General features: G+C 44.6%; 1 protein-coding gene across 6 annotated transcripts in view; it reads right to left on the bottom strand.

The window, feature by feature from the left end:
* The window catches only part of LOC106566841 (plasma membrane calcium-transporting ATPase 3), a 34,667-nt gene that overhangs the window by 12,211 nt on the left and 621 nt on the right, over nucleotides 1-21,835 (bottom strand). For 3 of the 6 annotated variants that reach the window (XM_082959964.1, XM_014135304.3, XM_014135300.3), the window contains exons 2-17: nucleotides 19,186-19,846; nucleotides 17,372-17,569; nucleotides 16,790-17,047; nucleotides 16,370-16,495; nucleotides 9,055-9,186; nucleotides 6,560-6,598; nucleotides 6,075-6,236; nucleotides 5,674-5,888; nucleotides 5,170-5,412; nucleotides 4,585-4,826; nucleotides 3,916-4,150; nucleotides 3,170-3,349; nucleotides 2,931-3,018; nucleotides 2,721-2,827; nucleotides 2,218-2,409; nucleotides 729-942 (exon numbers count right to left, since the gene is read on the bottom strand). In XM_082959964.1, coding sequence (XP_082816090.1) covers nucleotides 729-942; nucleotides 2,218-2,409; nucleotides 2,721-2,827; nucleotides 2,931-3,018; nucleotides 3,170-3,349; nucleotides 3,916-4,150; nucleotides 4,585-4,826; nucleotides 5,170-5,412; nucleotides 5,674-5,888; nucleotides 6,075-6,236; nucleotides 6,560-6,598; nucleotides 9,055-9,186; nucleotides 16,370-16,495; nucleotides 16,790-17,047; nucleotides 17,372-17,569; nucleotides 19,186-19,402 — 2,848 coding nt within the window. In that variant the 5' untranslated portion in view covers nucleotides 19,403-19,846. Of the gene's footprint in view, nucleotides 1-728; nucleotides 943-2,217; nucleotides 2,410-2,720; nucleotides 2,828-2,930; nucleotides 3,019-3,169; nucleotides 3,350-3,915; nucleotides 4,151-4,584; nucleotides 4,827-5,169; nucleotides 5,413-5,673; nucleotides 5,889-6,074; nucleotides 6,237-6,559; nucleotides 6,599-6,935; nucleotides 6,987-9,054; nucleotides 9,187-16,369; nucleotides 16,496-16,789; nucleotides 17,048-17,371; nucleotides 17,570-19,185; nucleotides 19,847-21,835 lie in introns of all 6 variants that reach the window. The other 3 variants (XM_014135301.3, XM_014135298.3, XM_014135299.3) reach the window with 2 other exon arrangements.

Raw genomic sequence — 21,835 nt, 5'->3', positions numbered from 1 at the left:
TACTTCCTACTTCCAAGCAAAGGTATACTAAATGATAATGTAAAACGCTACGAGCTAAATAGAGCACTACAGTTCCATGACTGCTTTTCCTCAACCTTTTGTCTCTCACTATTGCCTTTACCTACCTACCTACCTACCTACCTACCTACCTACCTACCTACCTACCTACCTACCTACCTACCTACCTACCTACCTACCTACCTACCTACCTACCTACCTACCTACCTACCTACCTACCTACCTACCTACCTACCTACCTACCTACCTACCTACCCTTCCTCATCCCCCACCTCCAGCCTCTGTCCCGCCTCCCATCTACAGTCTCAGTCCCTCCTCCCATCTCCAGTCTCCGTCTCTCCTCCCATCTCCAGCCTCCATCCCTCCTCCCATCTCCAGCCTCCGTCCCTCCTCCCATCTCGAGCCTCCGTCCCTCCTCCCATCTCCAGCCTCCGTCCCTCCTCCCATCTCCAGTCTCCGTCCCTCCTCCCATTTCCAGTCTCCGTCCCTCCTCCCATTTCCAGTCTCCGTCCCTCCTCCCATCTCCAGTCTCCGTCCCTCCTCCCATCTCCAGTCTCCGTCCCTCCTCCCATCTCCAGTCTCCGTCCCTCCTCCCATCTCCAGTCTCTGTCCCTGCTCCCATCTCCAGTCTCCGTCCCCCACCCCCACCTGCAGGCCCCTACCCTCCCCCCTAGTCTCCAGCCTCCCACCTCCTCCTCCCTTGTGCGTACCTGCGAACAGCAGGGTGAAGATGATGGTGAGCTGGTAGATGGCATGACCCAGGATGTTCTTCATCATGGTCCTGGAGATGAGGGGGTTGTTGCGGCCGTAAGGCTTCCTCAGGAGCAGGGACTCAGTGGGCGGCTCGGTGGCTAGGGCCAGGGAGGCAAAGGTGTCCATGATCAGGTTCACCCATAACATCTGGACAGCCTTCAGGGGAGAGTCCTGGAGGGGGGAGAGAGAGGGAGGGGGTATGGAGAAGGAGAGGTAAGGAGAGAGGGAGGAAGAGGGAGAGAACGAGGCAGAGAGAGAGAGATAACAAGGAGAGAGGCAGAGAGGCAAAGAGAGAGAAAGAGAAGTAGGGAGAGATCATTTTGCTTTAAAGCTTGTTTGGAATGTTTGTAGACCGTTACCTACACTACCGTTCAAAAGTTTGTGGTCACCCCAAAACACCAGTCTCAACGTCAACAGTGAAGAGGATGCTGGCCTTCTAGGCAGAGTTCCTCTGTTCAGGTAAAGAGAGACAAAGAGAGGTAGGGAGAGATCATTTTGCTTTAAAGCATGTTTGGAATGTCCGTCTGTGTTCTTTTGCCCATCTTAATCTTTTATTTTGATTTATTTATGAGATATGTCTTTTTCTTTGCAACTCTGCCTAGAAGGCCAGCATCCTGGAGTCGCCTCTTCACTGTTGACGTTGAGACTGGTGTTTTGCGGGTGCTATTTATTGAAGCTGCCAGTTGAGGACTTGTGAGGCATCTGTTTCTCAAATTAGATACTCTAATGTACTTGTCCTCTTGCTCAGTTGTGCACCGGGGCCTCCCACTCCTCTTTCTATTCTAGTTAGAGCCAGTTTGCGCTGTTCTTTGAAAGAAGTAGTACACAGCGTTGTATTTCTCGCATGGAATAGCCTTCATTTCTCAGAACAAGAATAGACTGACGAGTTTCAGAAGAAAGGTCTTTGTTTCTGTCCATTTTGAGCCTGTAATCGAACCCACAAATGCTGATGCTCCCAGATACTCAACTAGTCTAAAGAAGGCCAGTTGTATGGCTTATTTAATCAGAACAACAGTTTTCAGCTGTGCTAACATAATTGCAAAAGGGTTTTCTAATGATCAATTAGCCTTTTAAAATGATAAACTTGGATTAGCTAACACAGCGTGCCATTGGAACACAGGAGTGATGGTTGCTGATAATGGGCCTCTGTACGCCTATGTAGATATTCCATAAAAGATCAGCCATTTCCAGCTACAATAGTCATTTACAACATTAACAATGTCTACACTGTATTTCTGATCAATTTTATGTTATTTTAATGAACAAAAAATTTGCTTTTCTTTCAAAAACAAGGAAATGTATAAGTGACCCCAAACTTTTGAAAAGTAGTGTACATCTTTGACCATATCCTAGTGAGTTACTTACAGTAAGTGGTCCATTTGGAAATTACACAACAGTGAATTGTGGTGTGGTGTGGAGTGCGAGAGTGGGAGATGGAGTGAGTACCTGTGTGATACAGGCGCCGGTGAAGGCCACAATGACAGCCACCACGTTGACAGTGAGCTGGAACTGGAGGAACTTGGAGATGCTGTCATAGACGTTGCGGCCCCACATGACCGCCTTCACAATGCTAGAGAAGTTGTCATCAGTCAGGATGATGTCAGAGGCTTCCTTGGCTACGTCAGTACCAGCGATGCCCTACACAGAGCCACAAAAAAGAGCCACTTTAAATGTACACTGCTTTGAAAAGTATTTACAGGTCTCACATTAAAAAAAACAATACATGTCAGTAATCCCTGTGCATGATAGTTACATAGTAGTAATGTACTGTAAGTACTAATGTAACAATACTAAAGTACATACCATGCCTATGTAACTATAATTTGTGAAATTTAGCGTTAAGTATGGGATTTAATATCTCCCCAAATGTACTAAAATTACTAAAGATGTGTGTCATCATCATCATCATCATCATCATCATCATCATAATCATCATTTAGATGACTCACCATGGCAAAGCCAACATCGGCCTTCTTTAGGGCAGGTCCGTCATTTGTTCCGTCCCCTGTCACTGCCACTACCTGCCGCTGCTCCAGTACGGTGCTGTCTATGATGCCTGCAGGAAGAGAAAGTTATCATTGGAAATTATACAGCTGCATGGTTTACCATCTGTTTACAAAAATAGTACTGTAGCTTTGAGTGGAGTATCTCTGACCCACCTTTGACCAGTGTATGTTTGTCTGTAGGTGAGGACCTAGCCAGAACTCTTAGTTTGGGCCAAACCTTGTCAATGCGCTCCTGCTCAACCTGTAAGAAATAAAGCCTGTATTATAGGGGTATCCACAGAAACTGTTGAGTCTTGTAACACTGAGTTATAGAAGCTAATGAATTGAGTCAGGGCACTTGCATTTTTTGTCAGTAAAAGAGTATCAAACAATACATGAATGATGAATTCTACCTCTCCTTTCTCATTTCTGATTCGTCGGTTGAATTCCTTCCCGTCTATACACAGGAAGTCATCCCCAGGCTGGATGATGCCACACTTGGCAGCGATGGCGCGCGCTGTGTTGATGTTGTCACCTGTCACCATACGCACGGTGATACCGGCCCGCTGGCATTTCTTGATAGCATCTGGGACCTGGTTAGAAAAGACACCAAAGTTTTGCTAAAGCCTTGGCACACCCTCTTACTAGCTGATGTACATGATACTACAGAGCAATTATTGAATATTTACTAAACCTACAACTATAACAAAACCTATCATTTGGAAACCCAGAATTAAAATCTTGCAACATTGTGATTTGTCAAAATGATCAGTGACAAAAAATCAAGGCACTGGAACAAAGTTCCTCGTTAGTTGTCGCATCCCACAGTCTGTTGACAGATGCTACGGTGCCATTTATGTTATGTGCGTCTGTCCATGAGAGATTAGAATACCTATAACTATATACCTACAGCATAACAAAACCTGTTGTGTCATCCTACTGTGCCTGCCCTTCCATAAGGGCCTGCTTTTCCCCACTCTAATCCTAGGTTTTTACAAGTTCTTATTTAGACATTTTTCAACAGAATTATCCACTTGAAATGAAGAGCAAGAAACAGGCAATTGTCATCCCTGTGGAAAAACTCCACTCCAAATCTACCTACATCTGTGAAAACAAATGCACCCCAATAGAGAATCCCTCTGCGTAAGGTCTTGGTTACCTCTGGGCGGACAGGGTCCTCGATGCCCACCACTGTGATACAGATGAGGTCACTGACGATGCCAGCCTCGTCCTCCCAGTCGGGCTCAGGGCTGGCCGGCAGGTCCTTGTAGGCCACGCAGATGGTGCGCAGGCCGTCGCAGGCCATGGGCTCGATCACCTTCTTCACCATCTCGTCCCTGTCCCGTGGGCGGAAACCCCGTGGGTCGCCACCACCAGCCATGATAGAGGAGCATCTGACAGACAGAGAGTCAGGACACAGATGCTCTGTATGTTAGGGCACAATATTAATGTTTGTCATTTTGTTTTGATCATCAATTCTCAATCAAGGCCCACTTTATCTTGAGGCCCCTACCACCCCTTTCTCTATCAAAGCTGTAGCCTCTATCAAATCCAACTTTGGGCTTTATTCAATCCGTATTGCGGAGGTTCCGCATTAAAGCGTGATTTAACATTTAAAGGCAATGTTCCCGCGTTAGAGGAGACTTCATTCACAGTAAATGCTGTATATGTTGGCTCAATCGGAATTTACCTTTACAATTCTATCAAGCTTCAGCAACACTGATTGAATAGAGCCCTTTATTTGTATGTGTGATTCACAGGGAAACTACTTTTCATGACAAGGCAGGCTGACAAGGCAGGCCGTCTCCAGCCTGAGAGTCAGACTCACTTCTTGAGCAGGATCTCAGAGGCCCCCTTGCTGTAGAGGCGGAAGGATCCATCAGGCAACTGCACCACCGTGCTCATGGACTTGCGCACAGAGTTGAAGGTGTAGACCTTGTAGAGCTTCTCCTCAGGGATCTGTTCCCTCACAGGGGCATAGTCCCTTTTCAGGTCCAGGATGAAGCCAAGCAGGGCACACTCTGTCTTGTTGCCCACCTGCTTGGGTAGGCCTCCCTCCTTATCCGGGGGCTAAGGGATAAAAGATGAAGATACCATGTTTCTGCTCAATAGGTGTGAAGGAAAAAGACAGAATAGGAGACTGAGCAAAATGCGCATTTGTATGTAAATTTGAATGTAAATTCTGAATTCTATGAATGGTTTATATATATTGTGTTAACATGAACAAAATACATTTCCATCCAAATGGCCAATAAAGATGTAAATGTCTTTGCCAGTTAACCAGAAAATAACCAGAAAAGATAAAGTTGTGTCCCTTTACCATTCCGCATTACAGACATTATCCACAATAAAAATGTGGGAGCATTCAACAATGTGCAGGTATCTATCTATCTTTCATAATCCACCCTCTCACCATAATCTTGGAGGTGTAGGCGCTGTTGACAGCTATGGCGTTGACGAGCGTGTCCAGCACTTTAGGATTCATCTGGTCAGGGTGTGGGACCTTGTGGAAGTGCTGGTCGCCCGCGTAGGCCTGCACCACGGTCATTCGGTTGGTAGTGAGGGTGCCTGTCTTGTCGGAGCAGATGGCCGTGGCATTGCCCATGGTCTCACAGGCATCCAGGTGGCGCACCAAGTTATTGTCCTTCATCATTTTCTACAGGGAAGGAGGAGGAAACAGACGGAGAGGGATCTTACTGTTAGGCCTCCACCTGAGAAACTACAATACAATTCAGCTGCATGTACAATATATAGTATAGTGTAATCGTGCCTTGATTTTGCCATATGGGGGATATTCGAGCAAAAACACGATTTAACATGATTGTCACATAATGTCTACAGCAGCGCACGCACACACGCACACGCACACACGCACACACACACACACACACACACACACACAGTTTATTACCCTTACCTTGACAGAGTAGGCCAGTGATATAGTAACAGCCAGTGGCAGCCCCTCAGGCACAGCCACCACCAGCACTGTGACGCCGATGATGAAGAACTTGACAAAGTACTGCACATAGACGGGGGTACACTCAGTGAGCCACTCCCGGCCCTGCACAACAAAGGTCTCAATCACAAAGTACATCACCAGGATGATCACTGTGATGGCTGACATGACCAGACCTGAGGAAGAGGACAGACAGACACACAGACATGGCTACTTAGATCAAAGAACAATGTGAAGAGTTTGTCGGTAGCAGAGTATGCACTGCTAGCCAACCTTGTGCATACATAGGTCAAGTCAGAGTGAATAAGCAGGCCAGCAAAAAAAAGTATTATGAACGCTGAACGTTTAGAGTCAGCCCTCACCTGCCTTCCCGATCTGCACGGCCAGTTTAGTGAGTTTGCCCTGGAGCACAGACTTCTCTTTTTTAGGCACGTTGCCCTTTTTCTTCTCCGCTTCCACCTCCCCACCTTCAGCGCTCTTCAGGGGCTGCATCTCCATGGCAACAGCCTCATCCTGTTTCTTGGCTAAGGTTGGGGGTTGTCACAAAGTTAGGGAGTGGTTAGGATGGTTAGAGAAAAGCCAAGAGGTGTAGTGGGCGTTTCGGTGTAAAATGGCTGCCATGCTTCCCCCAGGTGGGTTCTACAGCTACAGTATGCAACTGTAACATGTAACATAAATCAAGTTACTGCTTCCATCTTATTTGAGAAGTAAAATGTTTTAAAATATTTTGTATAAATTATTACCTCATGCCATCTGTTGTTTGCATAGTTCCGCAAAGGATTGACATAAAGTAGCCTACTTGAAATGATGGATGATTCCTCTGCCTTGGAATCCCCCTGTTTCTTACCTTTGTTCTGATTGTTTTCCAGTGTCCCATCTTGCTTGCCTGTGATTAGGCGAGAGAGAGAGAAATATCTAGACTGATACAGCTGAATGTGACAGACATATTGCTGCATGGGAGGCAAACATTGCTCCCATTTTAACCCCCCTAAAGGAGTAAAAATCGAATGGGAAAATGAATAGACAAAATGAAAGTGACAGAAACGTGTGAAGAAATCGCCATGACTTATATCAACATGTTAAACTTACTTTTCAAAATATTTTACAGTTTGTTATTTTTTTTCAATTACATTAGGGGTCCACAATTTCCCATGGGAGTCCCATGGAATATCTCTAGCAAACCCCTTCAGCAATCTAACTAGTCTAGTAGGGGAAACACCTACCATTCGTGATGCTGATCTGTTTTGCTTCGACTGCAGGGGTATTATTGCCCTCTGATGAGATAGTGGTTTGGGATTTGAGATAGGGACAGGGACAATAAGAGATTTTATCAAATTAAGAAACAAAAACAATCAAAACAGTAAAAAGGATGAGCAACAGAAACAACAAACAAGGAATGAAAAAAAATGAATGTATGAGACCTCAGGAGCAGCAAATAAGTAAACCATTGCATCATGTCTTTCTGTGGTCTTTATTGTGAAGCTTCGTCCTAACCAGAGGCTTCCCCCTCTGTGTAACCCCATCTCCATCTTGCTCTCCCTCTTTCCATTCAAGTATTGATTGCTTTGGAGACTCCTATGCTTTTAGATATAATTATTAAGCAGCTAGCTACCACTCTTCATATCAAGGAGAGGGAGACAGGGAGAAAAGTCTCTGCCCATGTACTGTAAATGCACACTGTACAGTTCAGAGATGCTCTGCTCTCTCTTTCTCATAAGCAGAAGTAACATCAGGCCTTGAATGACACAGCTCATCTCTTCAACACACCTATTGAAACTGCCAATGCATGATACTTATATACATCTGTCTGTGTATATATAGTATAAGAAACAGACATTGTGAGTCAATCATATGTAAATACATCCAAGTATATATGAAAATTTCATTTCCAAAACGTTATATGCACAAATTTTTCACATTTGTGTTTTTTCATCAGAAGTGAATGCTTATGGATATGTAAAATATCACTGGTCTCATATTAAAATACGTTTTGTTGCAAAACGATATACAGTTGAAGTTGGAAGTTTACATACACTTAGGTTGGAGTCATTAAAACTTGTTTTTCAACCACTCCACAAATTTCTTGTTAACAAACTATAGTCTTGGCAAGTCGGTTAGGACATCTACTTTCTACAAACAATTGTGGACCTCCACAAGTCTGGTTCATCCTTGGGAGCAATTTCCAAACGCCTGAAGGTACCACGTTCATCTGTACAAACAATAGTACGCAAGTATAAACACCATGGGACCACGCAGTCGTCATACCGCCCAGGAAGGAGACGCGTTCTGTCTCCTAGAGATGAACGTACTTTTGTGCAAAAAGTGCAAATCAATCCCAGAACAACAGCAAAGGATCTTATGAAGATGCTGGAGGAAACAGGTACAAAAGTATCTATATCCACAGTAAAACGAATCCTATATCGACATTACCTGAAAGGCCGCTCAGCAAGGAAGAAGCCACTGATCCAAAACCGCCATAAAAAAGCCAGACTACGGTTTGCAACTGCACATGGGGACAAAGATTGTACTTTTTGGAGAAATGTCCTCTGGTCTGATGAAACAAAAATATAACTGTTTGGCCATAATAACCATCGTTATGTTTGGAGGAAAAAGGGAAAAAGGGGGAGGCTGAAGAACACCATCCCAACCGTGAAGCACGGGGGTGGCAGCATCATGTTGTGGGGGTGCTTTGCTGCAGGAAGGAAAATGATGCGGATATATTGAAGCAACATCTCAAGACATCAGTCAGGAAGTTAAAGCCTGGTCGCAAATGGGTCTTCCAAATGGACAATGACCCCAAGCATTCTTCCAAAGTTGTGGCAAAATGGCTTAAGGACAACAAAGTCAAGGTATTGGAGTGGCCATCACAAAGCCCTGACATCAATTCTATAGAAAATGTGTGGGCAGAACTGAAAAAGCGTGTGCTAGCAAGGAGGCCTACAAACCTGACTCAGTTACACCAGCTCTGTCAGGAGGAATGGGCCAAAATTTACCCAACTTATTGTGGGGAGCTTGTGGAACGCTACCCGAAATGTTTGACCCAAGTTAAACAATTTAAAGGCAATGCTACCAAATACGAATTGAGTGTATGTAAACTTCTGACCCACTGGGAATGTGATGAAAGAAATAAAAGCTGAAATAAATCATTCTCTCTACTCAGCTAATTTACTAACATTTCTGAAAATGGATATATAGCGTTTTGGAATGAAACTCTTCATATCCATTTTAAGCATCCCTGGTATATGTATTGCGTTTCAAATGTACTATATTTGCTTCATACTCACAAAAATGATACCGAACATCTTAATGACATTACACCTTCAGCCTGTCTTATTATCTTACCTTTCTTGTCTTTCTTCTCATCCTCCCCCTCCCCCTCTCCAGCCCCCAGTAGAGTGAAGATGATTCCAGTTTGAGAGTTGATCCCCACAGCAGTAACTAGCATCTTTCCTGAGCCTTCCATCACATGAGTTCCTAAAGGGATACAAAGATGAAATTCCTAAATAGACATGGGAATAACCCTTCACTTTTTCCACATTTTTTTTACGTTACAGCCTTATTATAAAATTGATTAAATTATTTGTTTGTTTTTCCCTCAGCAATCTACACACCCCATAATGAGAAAGCAAAAACAGGTTTTTAGAAATTTGTGCCAATTTTTGCCAACCCCCCCCCCCCCCCCCCCGGAGATATCACATTTATATAAGTATTCAGAACCTTTACTCAGTACTTTGTTGAAGGACCTTTGCCAGCGATTACAGCCTCGAGTCATCTTGGGTATGACGCTAAAAGCTTGGCACACCTGTATTTGGGGAGTTTCTCCCATTCTTCTCGGCAGATCCTCTCAAGCTCTGTCAGGTTGGATGGGGAGCATCGCTGCACAGCTATTTTCAGGTCTCTCCAGAGATGTTTGATCGGGTTCAAGTCCAGGGTCTGGCTGGGCCACTCAAGGACATTTAGAGACTTGTCCGAAGTCACTCCTGCGCTGTCTTGGTTATGTGCTTTGGGCCATTGTCCTGTTGGATGGTGAACCTTCACCCCAGTCTGAGGTCCTGAGTGCTCTGAAGCAGGTTTTCATCAAGGATCTCTCTGTACTTTGCTCCGTTCATCTTTCCCTTGATCCTGACTACTCTTGCGGTCCCTGCCACTGAACCCCCCCCCCCCCTACACACAGCTTGATGCTTCTACCACCATGCTTCACCGTAGGGATGGTGCCTGGTTTCCTCCAGATGTGACGCTTGGCATTCAGGCCAAAGAGTTCAATCTTGGTTACATCAGAACAGAGAATCTTGTTTCTCATGGTCTGAGAGTATTTAGGTGCCTTTTGGCAAACTCCAAGTGGGCTGTCATGTGCCTTTTACTGAAGAGTGGCTTCCGTCTTCCGTTGCTTAGTTTGGCCGGGCGGCCAGCTCTAAGAAGAGTCTTGATGGTTCCAAACTTCTTCCATTTAAGAATGATCGAGGCCACTGTGTTCTTGGGGACCTTCAATGCTGCAGAAATTGTTTGTACCCTTCCCCAGATCTGTGCCTTTATACAATTCTCACGTCCTGACCCTTGTAAGATGTCATTTTCTATAATAGAGTGGTCACGGCGTGACAGGGGGTGTTTTTGGGTGGTTTTCTTGTTTTCTGTTTCTATGTTGTTTTTCTAGGTTTCTATTTCTATGTTGGGGTTGTTGGGATGATCTCCAATTAGAGGCAGCCGGTTCTCGTTGTCTCTAATTTGAAATCATATTTATGTAGGGGGTTTTGCCATTTGGTTTTGTGGGTTGTTATTTTGAGTAGTGTGTTTTCTCTCTGCGTCACGGTTTGTTGTTTTGTTATTTCAAGTATTTGGTGTATTGCATTACGTTTCACAGATTAATAAAGATGTGGAACTACAAACACGCTGCGCCTTGGTCCGATGCTTTAAACAGCCGTGACAGAACAACCCACCACAAAAGGACCAAGCAGTGTGGTAGGGAGCATCTGGAGGAATGGACTTGGGAGGAGATTTTGGATGGGAAAGGACCCTGGAGGCAGGCTGGGGAGTATCGTCGCCTGAGGGAGGAAATTGAAGCAGCAAAAAGGGAGCGACGATACTACGAGGCGCTATATCCACCAAGAGGCAAGGGTGAGAGGCAGCCCCCACATTTTTTTTGGGGGGGGGCATACGAGGAGTTTGGCAATGTCAGAGGGGAGTCCTGAGCAAACTTCCCATGCTTACTGAGGAGAGCTGTGGAGTGAACCGGAGCCAGTCAGGGAGTCAAGCGCGGAGTTCGACGCAAGATTCCAGAGAGAGGTAATGGCGTTAAGAGCGCTGCGGAGCGGGCGTGCTGAGGAGCGAGTGGATGAACGAGCAATGGGTTATGGTGTGATGCGCACTATATCGCCCATACGCACTCACAGCCCGGTGCGCTCGGTGCAAGCTCCTCACCGGTGTCGGGGGGAAGATGGTCATTCAGCCAGGAAGGAGTAGGCCTGCTCAGCATGCCTGGTCTCCAGTTCGCCTCCATAGCCCAGTACGTCCTGTGCCTCCTTCCCGCACTCGCCCTGAGGTGCGTGTTACCAGTCTGGCGCCACCTAGGCCAGTTCCACGCATCAGACCTCCAGTGCGCATGCCCAGTCCGGAGTGTCCTGTTCCTGCTCCCTGCACTCGTCCTGAGGTGGGGGTTATCAGTCTGGCGCCACCCATGCCAGTACCACCCATCAGGATTCCAGTGCACAATCCCAGTCCAGAGCTTCCGGCGACAGTTCCCCGTCCAGAGCTTCCGGCGACAGTTCCCCGTCCAGAGCTTCCGGCGACAGGTCCCCGTCCAGAGCTTCCGGCGACAGTTCCCCGTCCAGAGCTTCCGGCGACAGTTCCCCGTCCAGAGCTTCCGGCGACAGTTCCCCGTCCAGAGCTTCCGGCGACAGTTCCCAGTCCAGAGCTTCCGGCGACGTTTTTCAGTCCGGAACCTACTGAGACGGCCTACAGTCCAGAACCTACTGAGACGACCTACAGTCCGGAACCTACTGAGACGGCCTACAGTCCGGAACCTACTGAGACGGCCTACAGTCCGGAACCTACTGAGACGGACCTCAGCCCGGAGCCTCCAGCGACGCTCCTCAGCCCGGAGCCTCCAGCGACGCTCCCCAGCCCGGAGCCTCCAGCGACGCTCCCCAGCCCGGAGCCTCCAGCGACGCTCCCCAGCCCGGAGCCTCCAGCGACGCTCCCCAGCCCAGGGCCTCCAGCGACGCTCCCCAGTCCGGAGCCTCCAGCTACGCTCCTCAGTCCGGAGCTTCCAGCAGCGGTCTGCAGCACAGAGCTTCCGGTAATGATCTACAGTCCGATTCCTCCGATAACGATCCACGGGCCGGTGTTACAGAAGCGGAGGGATCTGCGGGCGGAACGGGGGTTACACCCTGAACCGGAGCCACCTCCGTTGCTGGAGGATCGGAGGAATAGTAAGGTTCTGGGTTTAGCGCTAGAGCCGCCATAGACATTTGTCACCCTCCCTTTGTGTTTTGTGTTTTTTTGGGGGGTGGGGTTTTGGTTGCAGTCAGAGTCTGCACCTTTGGGGGGGGGGGGGTACTGTCACGTCTTGACCCTTGTAAGATGTAATTTTCTATAGTAGAGTGGTCAGGGCGTGACAGGGGGTGTTTTTGGGTGGTTTTCGTGTTTTCTGTTTCTATGTTGTTTTTCTAGGTTTCTATTTCTCTGTTGGGGTTGTTGGGATGATCTCCAATTAGAGGCAGCTGGTTCTCGTTGTGTCTAATTGGAGATCATATTTATGTAGGGGGTTTTGCCATTTGGTTTTGTGGGTTGTTATTTTGAGTAGTGTGTTTTCTCTCTGCGTCACGGTTTGTTGTTTTGTTATTTCAAGTATTTGGTGTATTGCATTACGTTTCACGGATTAATAAAGATGTGGAACTACAAACACGCTGCGCCTTGGTCCGATCCTTTAAACAGTCGTGACAACAATCCTGTCTCGGAGCTCTACAGACAATTCCTTCGACCTCATGGCTTGGTTTTTGCTCTGACATGCACTATCAACTGTGGGACCTCATGTCCAATCAATTGAATTTAACACCGGTGGACTCCAATGAAGATGTAGAAACATCTCAAGGATAATCAATCGAAACAGGATGCAACTGAGCTCAATTTTGAGACTCATAGCAAATGGTCTGAATATTTATTTAAATAAGGTATTTCTGTTTTTATTTTGAATAAATTTGCTTTGTCATTATGGGGTATTGTGCTTAGATTGATGAGGGGGAAAATAATTTCATACATTATAGAATAAGGCTGTAACGTAACAAAATGTGTAAAAAGTGAAGGGGTCTGAATACTTCCGAATGCACAGTATTAATCATGTCGCACCTCAAACAGAAGGGAGAATTTCCATTAATATTGTTTGCAATCAATATGCTGTTCAAAGAAGGTTATTGTGGAAAAATCTGTGTTTATTTCTATGATGTAAACATAGTGGACTGCTAAGTTCACATTACATAGTGACGTCATCTTCGCTGAGAGCTAAAAGCCTATTCTCATTCCTGGAGTGACAAGCTCGACTCTGGAGCTACTGTAGTTTGTGTTTTTAATCACTGAGTAAGGTCACTTTCCTCTGTTTCTCCTACTGACCGGTGATCTAATTACTTTTGTACAGCAGAGCTCCATTATGTTCCCATTAATTAAAATACTTTATCACAAGAGACCAGGGGTTGTTCAATAACACTGTTCACACTGCCTAATACCAGGGAGTGGAATAGCTCAGCATACTGCTAAATATGTTTGATGTTGATGATTGCTTACATATGTAATGGCTTGGGACTGTTATGAACTTGTGCACTAAACCACAGCATGTAAATGGTCATAACAAGTAAAGTGAATGTATTTCAACTGGAACTGATACATTCTTATCAGCAGACTCAATAGCCTTGGTTTCTCTAATGACTGCCTCGCCTGGTTCACTAACTACTTCTCAGATAGAGATCAGTGTGTCAAATCGGAGGGCATGTTGTCCAGACCTCTGGCAGTCTCTATGGGGGTGCCACAGGGTTCAATTCTCGGGCCAACTTTTTTCTCTGTATATATCAATGATGTTGCTCTTGCTGCAGATGATTCTTTGATCCACCTCGACGCAGATGACACCATTCTGTATACACCTGGCCCTTTTTTGGACAATGTGTTAACAAACCTCCAAACGAGCTTCAATGCCATACAACACTCCTTCCGTGGCCTCCAACTGCTCTTAAATGCTAGTAAAACTAAATGCATGCTCTTCAACCAATCGCTGTCTGCACCCGCCTGCCCAACTTGCATCACTACTCTGGATGGTTCTGACTTAGAATATGTGGACAACTATAAATACCTAGGTGTCTGGCTAGACTGTCCTTCCAGACTCACATTAAGCATGTCCAATCCAAAGTTAAATCTAGAATCGGCTTCCTATTTCGCAAACAAAGCCTCCTTCACTCATGCTGCCAAACTTACCCTCATAAAACTGACTATCCTACCAATCCTTGACTTTGGCAATGTCATTTACAAATTATCCTCCAACACTCTACTCAGCAAATTGGATGCCGTCTATCACAGTGCCATTCGTTTTGTCACCAAAGCCCCATATACTACCCACCACTGTGACCTGTATGCTCTCGTTGGCTGGTCCTCGCTACATATCCATCGCCAAACCCACTGGTTCCAGGTCATCTATAAGTCTTTGCTAGGTATAGCTCCGCCTTATCTCAGCTCACTGGTCACCATAGCAACACCCACCCGTAGCACACGCTCCAGTAGGTATATTTCACTGGTCATCCCCAAAGCCAAGACCTAATTTGTTCGCCTTTTCTTCCAGTTCTCTGCTGCCAATGACTGGAACGAATTGCAGAAATCACTCCAGTCTAAATTGCTAAACTGTAATTACTTCGCCACTATTGGCCTATTTATTGCCTTACCTCCTTACTTCATTTGCACACACTGTATACAGATTTTTCTATTGTGTTATTGACTGTACGTTTGTTTATCCCATGTGTAACTCTGTGTTGTTGTTTTTGTCGCACTGCTTTGCTTTATCTTGGCCAGGTTGCAATTGTAAATGAGAACTTGTTCTCAACTGGCGTTCCTGGTTAAATAAAGGTGAAATAAATAAAATAAATAAATAAAAAATTCCACAGCATTTACAGAGTTTGCATTCATCCAATGTGTGGTGGCCTAAACATCAAGTGATGTATGAGCACCTCAAGAGGTAAGTGTAACAGATACTGGGGAAAAAAACAATCAATGATAAGAAAAGGGAATTGTGTATATTGATTGATGAAATCACATCATACATATTTATTTATTTCATCTTTATTTAACCAGGTAGGCTAGTTGAGAACAAGTTCTCATTTACGATTGCGACCTGGCCAAGATAAAGCAAAGCAGTTCGACACATACAACAACACAGAGTTACACATGGAGTAAAACAACATACAATCAATAATACAGTAGAAAAATACGTCTATTTACAATGTGAGCAAATGAGGTGAGATAAGGGAGTTAAAGGCAAAAAAGGCCATGGTGGCAAAGTAAATACAATATAGCAAGTAAAACACTGGAATGGTAGATTTGTAGTGGAAGAAAGTGCAAAGTAGAAATAGAAATAATGGGGTGCAAAGGAGCAAAATAAATAAATAAATACAGTAGGGGAAGAGGTAGTTGTTTGGGCTAAATTATAGATGGGCAATGTACAGGTGCAGTGATCTGTGAGCTGCTCTGACAGCTGGTGCTTAAAGCTAGTGAGGGAGATAAGTGTTTCCAGTTTCAGAGATTTTTGAACCTGCAGCTGAATACTTTCAATATTTGATATTCTGCTCCATCACCAATGTGGATTAGCCTGCTCCATCATCAATGTGGATTAGGCGGCTACATCACCATCACAACAGCGTGATTATTTTAGATCTCTGCATAGACCTAGCCTAGTGGACCTATGGAGTGAGTAGCAGAGTCCAGTTCCGAGTATCATTATTGGGTAGAGGATGAGTGAGGGTCCCCTGTGGGTCTAATGGATTCATGACCCGGTGCTCAGGATGCTGACCAGGGGCTACAATCCGATTAGCCCTGTCAGGCTCCAGGGAACAGGGAGGAGTCGCTCTCTCACTGGGAGAGGCAATGAGATTTCCCCTCTCGGCACTGCAGCCAGCACACAGAGACACAAAGTCGCCCTCCCCCGCTCCTCTGCCCACTGACAGCACTCATCCTGCAGGCAGAAGCTACCCGCGCCCAACGGTAGTGTAAGTAGTGGCTCTGTTTTGAGTTGCATGTGTCATATCACGGTCAGGAACAGGGAAGGTTTCAATTTGTTAGTAGGCTTAAGAGGCAGGTGTCAGCTTCACAACAAACTCCAATCACGGGTCAAAGACTAGTTCGATTTTTTCAACAGCATAGCTAACTAGCTAGCTAGCTAACTAGCTGGTTTACATAATCTACTATCTCTGTGATCAGCTGATAGCCTACCCCTCTTTGCCCTCTCTTTGGGCAGTAGGCAATAAGCTTTCTTACAGTCAGATGAGTGGGATTTTGCATTGGGGGGGGGCGCACACACACACACACACACACACACACACACACACTGCACAGAGGCACAGAGGCAAACACCCTGGCATGGCCTCTTTCAGCCGACTGTAACATGACTACTGAATATATGCAAACAACTCACCAGACAGCAACATGGGGTCCTTGTCAACAGACTTTTTTACATGGTCAGACTCTCCGGTCAGCGAGCTCTCATCGATCTTCAGGTCGTTGCCCTGTATCAGTATCCCATCAGCAGGCAGGAGATCACCTGTGTGGGAGCGGAAGCAGCAGGAGACAAGGGACCAGAGACTTATAAGGATCTATAAGGAATTATAAGGATCCAAACATCGTTATGACTGCTTAATAGAAATCTACACAAAACCAGATATGTTTAATGTATTATTTATGCATTTATGGTTGAGCTGTTATGAATGTTTGATTCTTAATAGACTTTCGGTAAGATACAGAAAAAGGAACTACAAATGCATTATACACAGGTAGCTACATAGATTGTCCAACCAGGTATACTACATCAGGGGACCTCTCCTGATCCTGGACTGACCGTATTTGATTTGGGCCACATCCCCGACCACCATTTCAGCCACAGGGATCTGGATGACGGTGCCATTCCGCACCACGGCAAATCGCTGCTCCTGCTCAATGCGGCTCTGCAGCCCCCGGAACTGCTTCTCCTTGCTCCAGTCGTTAAAGGCCGTCACCAGCACTACGCAGACGACAGACAGCAAGATGGCCGCGCCCTCAATCCAGCCAGCCTCCGCCTCGCCCTCGTCCTCTGCACCGGATGCCACATTCCCACACGCTGCAGAGAGAGAGAAATAGGAAGAAAGATAGAGCAGAGAGAGAAAGAAAGGAGGTGAGAGAGAGGGCAAAGAGAGAGAGGGCAAAGAGAGAGAGAGAGAGAGAGAGAGAGAGAGAGAGAGAGAGAGAGAGAGAGAGAGAGAGAGAGAGAGGGCAGAGAAGTGAGGGAAGCGGGAACTCTGCTCACCTGATGAGTTACCTTAACTGAGAGAACTGAAAACCTGTGTTAACTCCCATAGCTAATGCCTAGGCTTTAGCTCATTAATGCTTTATTAAGGCATGCGGAAGGCCAAAGTCTTATACCTGGACAGTCAGTCACACCTACCTTCGCTCTCCTCTCCAGGCGGTTGGTAGAAGGACAGTGCGAGGGAGATGATGGCAGCTATCTCTAGGATGATGAGAGTTACATCCTGTAGGGCCTCCCAGACCAGCTCCAGGAACGACTTGGCCTTCTTAGGAGGGATAAAGTTCTGGCCAAACACCTGGCCACGCTTCTCTAGGTCTGACGGGTTGTCCGATAGGCCTAGAGAGGACAGGGAATGCTGCTACTGAACATGATGCATGGCATCCCTTCATCCACCTCACTGGATTTAATTTAAAACACTATCAGATTCTTGTGTGAATTCAGTAGGTAAGTGGGTAGCTAAGAAACTGTTGAAGATTACTGTAGAGGGAAACGTTATTTGGATGTTCTATCAGGATGCCTACATAGACCAAACATTTGTCAAATTGCAGGTCTCTGCCATGAATCTGAATCCGTTTCAGCTCATCATGCTTCAGAGAATTTGTCTGTAACACTTCATAATAGGTTCATATTAGAAACTGGCCATGTGAAATACTGTTGTCATAAACAGTCACTACATTATATAGGACATGGTCATAGAACTTGAGATAGTTACAGTTTAGGCCATGTTTCTTACAGCCTTGTGTAGGCATTATGACAGAGAATTAAAATAAAATACTTTCAAAATGTCTACATTAGAGCAGACAAAACACAGCATAACCATCTTTCAATTACTTCTGTAAAAATACATTGCAATAGACTCACTCACATGAATCATATAACAGACATATAAATGTTTGAGTGTTGACACTGGGTGCTGGGTGCTCTTTTAGTAGAATGAGATAGATGGGGTGGGAATGGCACAGATGGCTAAGTCAGTGTGTGTCTGCTTCTCTGTGGGGTGTGTGCTCTGGCACACCCACCTCATGTGCTCCCCTGCCAAACATCACCTGCTGCTACTGTCAACCCAGCCATCTCTCTCTCTCTCTCTCTCTCTCTTTCACCCAATCCCATTTGGGGGGTAGTCAAAATGTAGTCGCACTATAACCGAGTTCAGAAATGATGTGTGAAACAGTCTGGTGATAAAAAGACATGTGAGTAGGAACATTTCAGGGCGATGAGATATGCAAATTAATAATTCATCTGACTCTCTGTGAAAAGTCACATTTTACTCATTCAGACAATATTCTCACAGTTGCCATGGTAATGAAAGGTTCATGAACAAATTCCCCTTCATCTCTCTAACTGAAACAGCCTACATTTATCTCTACTGAATTATAAAAATAGTTTGTAATCATCATAAAAGTGTGCAGATATTAGAAGTTTGTTGAATCATAGGCGCTTGTATAATTTAACATCATCTAAAAAGTGACAAATTACCTCATTTTAAACTATAATGGTGAAAATATAGCAATATGCTGAAAACATTAACCGCTCAAATAGTGGTTTGAGCATCTCTCCTCAGGCCTATTTTATGTTTGCTGCAGGAGGCCATGATGAATGAGAGGAGGTGTCTGTCTCTCTGCCTCACACCCACCAGATTGCTGATGCTTTTGTAGCTTAGCAACATAACATGAAAGCCTGTTCGGGCAGACTGAGTTGGGAATGCACAAATACAGATAGAAAACCAGGCGGATGAGGACAGTACAAATGAGGACATCTGGTAGAAACCATCTATGCAAACACGATGGTAGTGGCGCTATAGCATAAAATATCATCAACTGGTTGTTCATAAAAAATCCAGTTGATTTGACCTATTAGTTTGAATTTTATTAGTAAGGTAGACTAATAAAGTGCATTGTATGTTTCCAGTGAAGTATGTCATTGAGAGTGGTGTGTCTGAGTGAGACTCTCACCATCGGCTGGGGAGGTCTTCAGTCTCTGACAGAGGCCCTCTGTGTCCGTGTAGTTCTCCTGGATCTTCTGAATGGCCTCTGCACCTCTCAGCTCCATAAGGTCCCGCAGGTCCTCCAGGGTGGCCCCAAAGTCCCCTGCATGGTTGACCTCTGTTCCCCCTCCACTACCTCGCTTCTTGGGTTTGAACTCCACCGAACTATTGGCTAAGTCCCCCATGATTATGTGTGGTAATAGAAGTATATTGATTCTTCAAAAAACAATGATTCTCTGATGGACTTCTTTGAAAAGGGCCAGGGTAGGCCAGGATAGGCCAGGATATGCCAGGGTAGGAAATGCTTGACTATGTGATTTTTAGATTAATGTTCCCCCATGCCACTCCCTCCTTTGCCCCTTCTATGATTCTCCATATCAGGGCATGTGTGGAAGAACATTTGGAAATGTTTTTGTCGCGTGATTTGACGGAGGTTTATTCCACCAAAGACCTTAATCTGGTCTGTCTCACAACCCCAGAAGAGAAAAGAGAATCAAACAAAATGATAAGGGGGATACCAATCCATAGAAACAGATATTTGTAAGGAGAGAAACAGAAAGAAGAGCTCAAGCGTTTGGAGGTGAAGAGAAAGATGCTTTCGCAGGTGGAGTGTAGGATTCACCTAAAGGCTGTAGAAGATGGAGAAGATGGGTTTTGTAGGGAATATTCTTACATCATTAAACCCTATCTAGATGTTGAGTTGTCAACATTTGCTACTATAAACCCAAGTCTGAAAATAACTCTCAGATTGTAAGGATTTCAGCATCATGACAGGATTTCACTCTGTCATAAAAATGTGATCTATAATTTGCACCAAAGAGAATTATTAATGAGCCAATAGGAGTTGCTGCAATCCCACCCCCTCCCTCACTGGGACACAAATCAAACGAAACAAAAAAACAGACATAATTTATTTATAAAAAGTCTATTGATTTTTAGTTTATTGATTTAGGATGTTATGGCCTCTCTAACTGCTTAGTAGCGGGTTGGCTCTCTGATCAGGGGAACATACTTAACCGTAATGAATGTTCATACTAGAAGTAGGAGGAGAAAGGCATTGGGATGAAAACCCATGCAAATATACAATATCTTCATAATGTTATTTATCTATGACTCTAAGTTACATCTTTGAATCGTGGCATCAAATTGTAATCATTACAAAGAAATGTGTACATTTCCTTATGATTTTATACGTTTTAGGCCCTATTCAATGTTTTATAGGCATTTGTAAATAATCTGAAGGTGTGCATGGAATTATCTGATTATTTTGTCTCATCGTGAATTTTACAAGCCTTTAAGTAATGAATCAGACCTACACTATTCTGAGTATTGTATAATGACCTTCGCATAATAACCCCTCTCTTCCTCATCTTCAAACAGTGAATTGCATTCCCTTGATGCTATTCCACCCATACTTGCTATATGGGCCCAGGAATCATCAAAATCCCAACAACATTTTTAAGGTTAAACACATTTCCAGAATATATTTGTTATCACAGTACAGTCTCCTGAACGAGCGTCATGACGCTTGTATGGAAATAGCCAATCCATGTCTAGAATGGGCTTTTACCAAGGCGACGCGCACAGCCATGATGCTCAGCGATCTGGGATACAGAGGATACTCTCCTCCGAGTGATGCGAGGCGAAAATTGCCTCCATCGTGGCACGAAGCATTAGGCTTTATTAAGATGTTTTCATATTTCCACAGTATCAAAAAGTGAATGGAAACATATGTGTTTATATATCATAACTTAAAAAATCATCAATTTCCCTTGCAAGACGGAGCATGTTTTAGTACATTGTCAAAATCCACCATGCCCTTTACTTGTAACCTTCAGATATCAGTGTTAACCTTGGTCTGCACAAATTCTCTCTCATGTCAGCGTTATCCATCCCTTACGATAGAAATGAACACTAAAGTAGGGAAATAACACCTTTCCTTATATTAATAATTTTTATAATTGTTTTTCCAGAGGTGAATGGGGATATGATGGGCCTAATATGAATGAGAACATATTTTCGAGGCAACAGATTTTAGAGGAATTGCACCTCATGGAAAAAAACGATTGGAACATAGTGTGTTTCTTTATGGTGGGTCAATTATACAATTTTGCCCGAGTGAATGTGCTACATTTAATCTGTGAGCTGGCCTACTACAAGGTTATAACCGTGTTGACTGGCTCATTTGCGGAATAATTTATCTCTGTGCACGGATTTGACTCATTCAGACATAAAATAACGGCATACTCATATAAGTCATAGAAGTGACCGGTAGGCCTATACCCTATTCCCAGAATACGCCAAATCGGGATTTTATATATTCTAGATGGCAGTGCTGCCCTACCATGAATAATAATCTATTCCTGTTGCCCACAACATTAATGTAGCCTACCTAGTCTACCCGGTAATCAATTATAATTGCCTGTAATAACTGACAAATAAATGTTTTATAGCATCTCGTATTGATAAAGATAACGTAGCCAATTCACTATATTGGATTCATTAATACATTTTATCTCATTCTTATAGCTTACCTGTACCATAATATTTTGGATGACTGCTATCAATACCAGTGTTCTACCGAGAAAGGTATAGGCTATAATAATAGGCCTAGGTCT

The sequence above is a fragment of the Salmo salar genome, chromosome 13 (assembly GCF_965601325.2).
Source record: "Salmo salar chromosome 13, fSalSal1, whole genome shotgun sequence".
Lineage (NCBI taxonomy): Eukaryota > Metazoa > Chordata > Actinopteri > Salmoniformes > Salmonidae > Salmo > Salmo salar.
This window is presented reverse-complemented; position numbering and strand designations above follow the sequence as displayed.